We start from the raw sequence: 7,903 nt of genomic DNA on the forward strand, positions 1-7,903 counted from the left end.
AATAATATATCATTATTTTCTATTTTTGAAAATTTTATTAATATAAAGCAGCTAATCCTAAACCTGCTGGAATTGTATCGGCACAAACAGGTTTTTCACAACAATGTGGAAATGGTTTATTGAAATCCTTGATTATACGAAGTGGAAAACCTACTCGACAATTTTGCATTTCAGGACACCTAAAAAGAAACATATATTAAAATATCAATAACCAATAATATGAAATTATGAAAAAGATATTTAATAAAGAAAAAATTTATATTAAACATGAAAATTATGGTAAAATCTCGTAATTGTATAAAGCTTCACCGTCAATATGGCACATTAAATAAAAATATTTTATTTAAAGAATTTCTTTGTTACATAATCGTATCTGAATTTTTACATTACTGCTTATTGTAAATCTTAACTTTGGAATTTATTGTAAACCTCGAAAAACATTAGACAGCAATTTTTTTCAAATTTTTACAGTTGTTTTACATGTCAAAGTAGGATGAAATTTGTCATTTTTAGCTCAAATTGATTTTTTTATTAAAAGTTTTCCAACTTTATGCAAATAAACACTTTTTATACATTTTTAAGACATTACTTTTTGAAAATAAATCTAATCGGTTTTTCAAACTCAACATACATATACATATAACACCAAAATAATTTTAAGTTTAAACTTAAAAATCTAAAGCAGGAAAAAGCAGGATAGTTCAAGCAAATATTATTAGGTACGTGATAGCTCTAGACACGACACTGGACTAAAAAGATCGCAAATTAATAATTTTTTTTGTTTTTAAAATAAACTCCATAATCTAGACTGATATTATAGTAATGCGTATGCTTTAATTCTAAAAAAAAATTTTTTAACCTACACAAGAAATAAAAAGATTTTATTTTACAAAAATTATTTTTTTGTCGGTGAAACTGACGTGTTCTTTTGACAACATTTTTTTAAGTATAAATTATTATTTTGGTATTATATGTGTCAAATTTGAAAACCCGGTGCTTTAAACATGTGTAAAAATTGTTTATTCTCTCTCATAATATTAAAACAATTTTTTAATAAAAAAATTTAAGCTAAAAACATTTCTTTATACTTTGACACACACACACACACACACACACACACACACACACAAAATAGATGCAGATAGATATATGTATAATTATGTATGATTTGAACTTACCTAGTTATACCTACTCTATCGTTTTCATCACAATGCACCATAAAGCATGTCGCTCCGTCAGTATTGGTGGTGAAACCTCTGTCATAAACATAGCCTCCATAAGAGCATTTACCTAAATGTACATTTGTATGTAAAATCCAAAAATATCCGAAAAATATGATTCTAAAAACTTAATTTATTCCCGCGCTATTATCGGCTGTACCGCATAGGGTTCGAATTATAATTGCCTAACTTACAAATTTAAAAGACCTAATGTTGACATGAATGCACATAATGTGCCCGACAATTTCTGTTTACATAGAAAGGGATTTTTGAGAAGGTATCAAATTTGTGGAAAGGAGGAACAATATCGCAACCGTTGTAAGTTAGCCAAACGGTTCTATATATATACATATTTATAATTTTATCTGGATTTAATATATTCAGCGATAATCTTCTAATTGGCAAATTAATGTATGTACCTGATTCTGCAACGTACCTTGTACTTGCGTAGCAAAGTGAGCCAGACCATACATAAGCAACAAAATCGCACAAAAGTAAACCTTCATCGCTTGCTTAGAAAGTTATCGGGATGAAAAGAAGATAATAAATTAAAAATTATGACTTATATATCATACCTCCCTTCTTCATGACACACACACACACACACGCATACAATTCGTCGATTAAGATATTATTGTTGAAGGATAAATATTGTTGTCTGAATGTATGTCCGAATATTACAAAATTATAAATATTTGCTAAAGCTGCGTATACAAAATGCCACGATTACTGGTAAAATTAAATAAATTTGAAGTATTTTCTATGCGAAAATATGATGTATCCATAAATATAATTTTATTCGTTTTGTATTTGTCCATACAGAGTGCAGCATATTATGATTATTTAAATTAAAATTGGAATTGTTTTTTTTCTTGCTTGAACTACGTATAACATACTGTGTTTAATTAATGTCAGCGAGTCTGATTTTGTTTTCTTTCTTATCTTTTTGTTGTCGCCACGTACAAAAATGCTTGTTTTGTATTTTACTCGTGCAGAAGATGAAATGTTATCATTAAAATCGCTCTGCATATGCGCGCGCGCGCGCGCGTGTGTGTGTGTGTGTGTGTGTGTGTATGTAACGTTTATTAAAGTACCATTATATGTCCGTACATTATTATTGACAAATCATTTTTTAAATACAATAAATAAGTGTTAAAAGGTCACGTTTTATCACTCATCAACGATATAAAATATAAGAAAATTACGAAATATGCATTGTTAATTCCATTTTTAACTATTTCATAGGTCGCCAATGTTCCTGTTCAATATTTAATTAATTTGACTAAATAAATGGTTACAATTAACGATGTATTGAGTAAGGCTATTAATTATAATATTAATTGAGTAAGTACTTACTGAATACATCATTAAATATAACCTATTTATTTAGTCAAATTAATCAAGTGGCGACCTATGAAATAGTTAAAAATGACTCAAATTGAGTATAATTTGACACTACAATATTACGACTTATGAATATTAATTAGATAACTACACGTTGTATAATAATTATATAATTACACGTGTAAACACAATTGTGTTATCGCGCAAAATTACATCAAGAAATTCAACTCTACTTTGATGCAAGAAAGAAAGACTTATTTTGTTATTTGCAATAAAGTTTAAAAAATTCTAATATTTAAAATATGCCTTTAACTTTAACGTGTATCGTTTAAGTTAATCGTGCACTTTATCAAAAAATGAATAAGGGCTATATTTAGATTTCATTCGAATTACAATGACAATAAAAATCTATTTATTTAAAAAAAGAAAAGTTTATCCTCAGTAAAATGCAAGAAAATCGCAAGTACACATATGCAAATTTGTGGTCAGAAATATAGATTAATTGATATTATATACATGTTATTTTTATTTTTAATAAATGTGTTAATAATATATAAAAAAACATGTTGACTCAAATGGATGTAACATCTTTTAAAAATATTTGGATGACAATGTTATTAAATAAAAATTTAAGAATATTTATAAACTATTACGTTATAATGTTCAATAAAATGTCAAAAACATTTTAATTCATGTTTTCAAAATACTTTAAAAATATTTGAACAGCGAAATATTATTAAGTAATATTTTAGAAATATTTATCAAGCGTTATATCATAATAACGCGTGTTTAATAATATTAAAAAAACATTTTAATCAATGTTTTTAAAATATTTCAAAAATATTTATAAATTTATATTAAGTAATATTTGAAAAATATTTATAAAACATTAAATCATAATATTTAAAAAATTTTGCGCGACAAATTTCCAAGTTGTCGGTGACCGACGGTTTTGTAAAGTGCATCATATAATTAAAGACAAAACAGAAAATGTCGGTTCTAACAATCATTAAAATACCCTTAATTATATAAATTATTAATAATTATTTATAAGTTATTTTATAAAATAATTTTTAATAAATATACAAATTATCCAAATATATCATTCAGATGTAAAGTGAAATAATTCTATGGCAATCAATAATTATTACTACGTTTTTTTTCAAAACTTTCAAATATGTGATCATTAATTTTATTCTCAAAAGACAGCGTAATTCTTTAGCTAGTGTCGATAAACAATTGACAAAAGTGAGAGGCAAAATATTTCGATAAAATCAGAAAAAAAGATTTATTTTCAAGTACAAAATGTCCCGTTATGCATATGCTATAAAAGTTTATGAACTAAGAATACAAATAACTTGTTCACAGCAGTGTGGATAATCTTTACTGTCATCTATGGGTGTAAAACCATAAAGTATACAACCTGGGCGACAGTTTGGTACAGGACAGCTGAAGAAAGAACAGAATACAAATAACATTTAATAAATAGAAAATTTAGTATTAAAAGCATAATAGAATTTTGCAGTCCTTATTGCAATCCTTCTCTAGGAAGTTTCTCGAAATAATGTAATATCAAACCGATACGATTATTGCTACTTAAAAAGAAACTGAATTGTGGTCAAAACGTTGTGCAAAAAATATTTTTAATATAATAAATAGTTTTTTGTCAATTCTGTCGACAAACAAAGGAAATATGTAATTGTTTTTCAAAAAATTTATACAATTTTTTAAAAAGCGTATTTTTTAAAGTTGCTAAAAATAAAAATTTACAAAATATTTTATATTTTGTATCAAAATATATTAAAATAAAATGTAAAATATCTTGTAAAATATTGATTTTTTGAAAACTCTAATACATTTATATGCACAGAAAAAAATGTAATACATCCAATAAGATATATAGTTGCAGACTGTCAACTACAGATATACTCAATATAATAATATATGCTATTGTAATACCAACATTATAATTCAATTGAAACCGTTATACTTGCATTAACAGCAAATATTATTGTATTGAGTATTATCTGTAGTTGACAGCCCGCAATTACATATCTTATTGGCTATATTACTTTCTTTCGATGTGCAAAATAATTAGAACAAATATATAATATAAAAAATATTTTATTTAAAAAAACAAAAATAACTATTAAAAAAGCATCTCAGAGATTTTCTATTTTAAAAAAGTATGTGTCTATATGTATACAAGAGGTTTCTCTATTTATCCTGTAATTTTGATAATAAATGTTTTCCTTCTATCTTCTTAGTGTTACTGAGAACTTTTGTTAGATTTACCTTGTATAATATTTTGACTTACTCTAATACAGTTACTTCACCGCTCTCTTCACAAGTCAAACGTCTACATCGAGTGTCTACTTACGCCAAAACTAAAGCCTTGCCATGTACAATCACCTAAATACACATTAATATAGCAAAATCTAAAGTATCATAATAAAATTATCTGAAAGCTATTATTAATTATATGCGGCCACATTGGTTTCGAAGTGATCATAGGCTAGTATTCATAGTCGAATCTTATTTAAAGATCGTCTCAAGCAATGTCTTAAGATGCTAATACGGCTCTGTGATTGGCTGATGGCATCTTAAGACAGTACTTAAGATAATCTTAAATATAAGGTCCGACTATGAATACCGGCTATAGTCGTATTTAGTTCGCGAATACTAATGATAAAAAAAGAATATTAACGGTAACATAATAAAATTGGTCTATATGTACATATATATAATATATATATAAATTGTAAATAAAATTAATATATATATAATTTTTTTTTTCAAGCTATTTTAATGTTTTCATTAAATTGGGATATTCAATACATTATCGCAATTTGTAAATTTAAATATTTATATTACAATTAACGTGCAAATTTTTAATTTGAAAAACAACTAAAAAGTCTATTTAATATTATTTTTTTTGTTTCTGTTTCATTACGTTTTTATTTTTATATGTAACCTTAAAATTTATAATATTTCAGTATATATCAGTGTGCAACTTTTGTTAACAAATCTATAAAAAGATTATATATTTTGCAGTATTTTTTATTTTTAGTTTCTATTTTTTAATAATTATCTTTATAGTATTTACTGTTATAATTAAATTTTATAGTTATAAATAAGTAATTTACACTGAAATATATTCAACAGTATTTCCTTCAGTAATTTTTCACTTTCTATTTTACAATTTCAGCGATTTATTTCTACAGGAGATTCATAACAGTCATGCCAAAAATAAATATCTTACGATGCTAATGACTGGAACTTTTTTTTATTTCAGAAGACTTTTAAATTAATGTTTTGGTATGATTATTGCACAATGGAATATACTGCTGGCACGTATCGATCGGTGCGGCGGTGTCCGGTGTGAAATCTCAGCCCCGTATGCGTGTACGTATTACTTGATTGCAAGTTCGACTTTGACCTGTGATTTTAAGATTGCATTTTTAAATCGCATGCAATTTCGTAATTAAAAATCCAGTTGCATATCGCGTTACGATTCAAGAAGAAAAGAATCGCTGTGCTAGCGATAAATTGCCAAATCGCACATCTTTATATTTTTACAACGTACCTTGTACTTACGCAACAAAGTAAATCAGCCCGCACATTAATAAGATCGCGCAAGTCTTCATCTGATTTTTTTTTTTACTTATAGCCACTAAGAGGAAAAGACAATAATAAATTAAACATACGCTTTATAAATCAACTTTTATATATCATTTCTTGTCCTCTTCGTGGCATCGCAATCTCTAGGTGAACGTTCGGCTTTTACACGCACAAACACAAAACGTGTAGTATCGCACATGGGTAAATGGCAACAAGATAAAAAGAAGGAAAACAATTCAATATTAATTTGGTCAACGTTAATTAAACACGTGTTACGATTAGAGACGATATCGAGTTCAACATGTACTTATAAGTCCGAGTCAAACCTAATAAAGTTTTTTAACCTAATTAATAAACTTGATTGTAAACGTGATTCATAAAAAATAATATTTTATTTTACTCATAAAGAATACCCAGATAGCACAGAGAGTTCAAAAAGAACTCAATTGTATATATGCCACCAATTATGTCACCAATTATAAATTCTTTTTGAATATATTTTTTTATAAAAATAATTCTTTTTGCATCTCAAAAAGAATTCATAAAATTGAATTCTTTTTGAATCTATTTGGGTGATAAAAATATTGTCTTATAGTTATTTTAGAATTTTAGAATGGAAATTTAATTTTCGAAGATTCGATCTTGTGTATTATATACTTATTCGTAATTTCTAGAAAGAATTAATCAAATCTTTTACAAATAATATACATAAGTAACTCAAACTGTATGTATAAAGAACTAAAATCGTGGTAAATAGGTTTTTTTATTAAATATAACACAAAATTTGAACATATTTGATCTATTTAAACAAGTCTGAAGTCAATTTAAATGCGTTATGTTTTAAGATAAAATAATGATCAGATCAGAGTTCATAGAATAAAAATTAGTCTAAAAAACTTACAATAGCGGTATAAATAGAGTATATCTTTATAGTTATATATATATATATATATATATATATATATATATACTATATATTATAATTAAATATATCTCTAACAGTTATTTACAAAACATTAATGAATTTTATTTGTCTGGCAAATATTTTTTATACTTAATCTTTTTAACTTATTTAATATTTATTTAACACCTTATAATTTAAAACATTACAGAAATATAAAAATAATGTACAACATATATATTAAATATGAGAAAAATGATATAATTATCCGTAAAGTTGTTGAAATATTAACATAATATATTTTATTGACCTTATAACAATATTATGATGAAAAATTACAATTGTAACGTTATGGCACGTGCTAATATTATAATAGAATACATTCAATAATCCCAGCGAGAAACGATAATGGAATTCGACATCAATTAGACGTCGAATCGACATCGAAATGATGATTTCGATGTCGAATTGATATCTATTCGATGTACTATTTCTCACTGGGATATGTATATATAAAATTGTAATACTTAATATAATCTTACTGCAATATTCGATGCTGTGAGTCGTTTTTCTTTTTCTATGATAATTTTTTGTTTACATTTATGTCGCGATCGGGATGCTCGAGATTGCACGTCATCCATCCCTGGTGATTTTGACAGAATATACTTCCATTGACATATAGAAACTGTATTTTTACTTTCCTTTCACCTCCCCTCCCCCTCTCGCACTCTCTTTCTCTCACTCTGACGTTTAATTTTGCATCTGTTTCATTTCGAGCGCAGAAAGTGTAGCACAGTGTAGTCGCAAAGGACCGTGT

General features: G+C 26.1%; 1 protein-coding gene across 2 annotated transcripts; it reads right to left on the reverse strand.

Annotated features, from left to right (window-relative positions):
- LOC105840242 lies at positions 1 to 7,746 on the reverse strand. 2 transcript variants are annotated; one of them, XR_004964759.1, is made up of 4 exons: positions 7,629 to 7,746; positions 4,882 to 4,976; positions 3,923 to 4,013; positions 1,251 to 1,290 (listed from the first exon to the last, which is right to left on the reverse strand). XR_004964759.1 is itself a non-coding variant. In XM_036292666.1 (3 exons), exons 1-3 carry the CDS (start codon positions 1,724 to 1,726, stop codon positions 38 to 40), a joined length of 324 nt encoding a protein of 107 aa, XP_036148559.1. In that variant the 5' UTR covers positions 1,727 to 3,124; the 3' UTR covers positions 1 to 37. The 2 variants fall into 2 exon arrangements, 1 of the variants encoding a protein (XP_036148559.1); XM_036292666.1 differs by lacking the exons at positions 3,923 to 4,013; positions 4,882 to 4,976; positions 7,629 to 7,746 and adding exons at positions 1 to 179; positions 1,657 to 3,124 and having other exon boundaries at positions 1,179 to 1,290.
- Positions 7,747 to 7,903: the final 157 nt, after the last annotated feature.

Source organism: Monomorium pharaonis, chromosome 10, assembly GCF_013373865.1.
Source record: "Monomorium pharaonis isolate MP-MQ-018 chromosome 10, ASM1337386v2, whole genome shotgun sequence".
Taxonomy (NCBI): Eukaryota; Metazoa; Arthropoda; class Insecta; order Hymenoptera; family Formicidae; genus Monomorium; species Monomorium pharaonis.

Bases quoted from the DNA above. Each gene is read 5' to 3' on its own strand.
- LOC105840242 (XM_036292666.1), bottom strand. From the start codon at position 1,726: ATGAAGGTTTACTTTTGTGCGATTTTGTTGCTTATGTATGGTCTGGCT. The intron at 1,291-1,656 runs GTACGTTGCAGA...ATGTACATTTAG, and splicing joins CTTTGCTACGCAAGTACAAG to GTAAATGCTCTTATGGAGGC. The intron at 180-1,178 runs GTAAGTTCAAAT...GTTTCTTTTTAG, and splicing joins GATAGAGTAGGTATAACTAG to GTGTCCTGAAATGCAAAATT.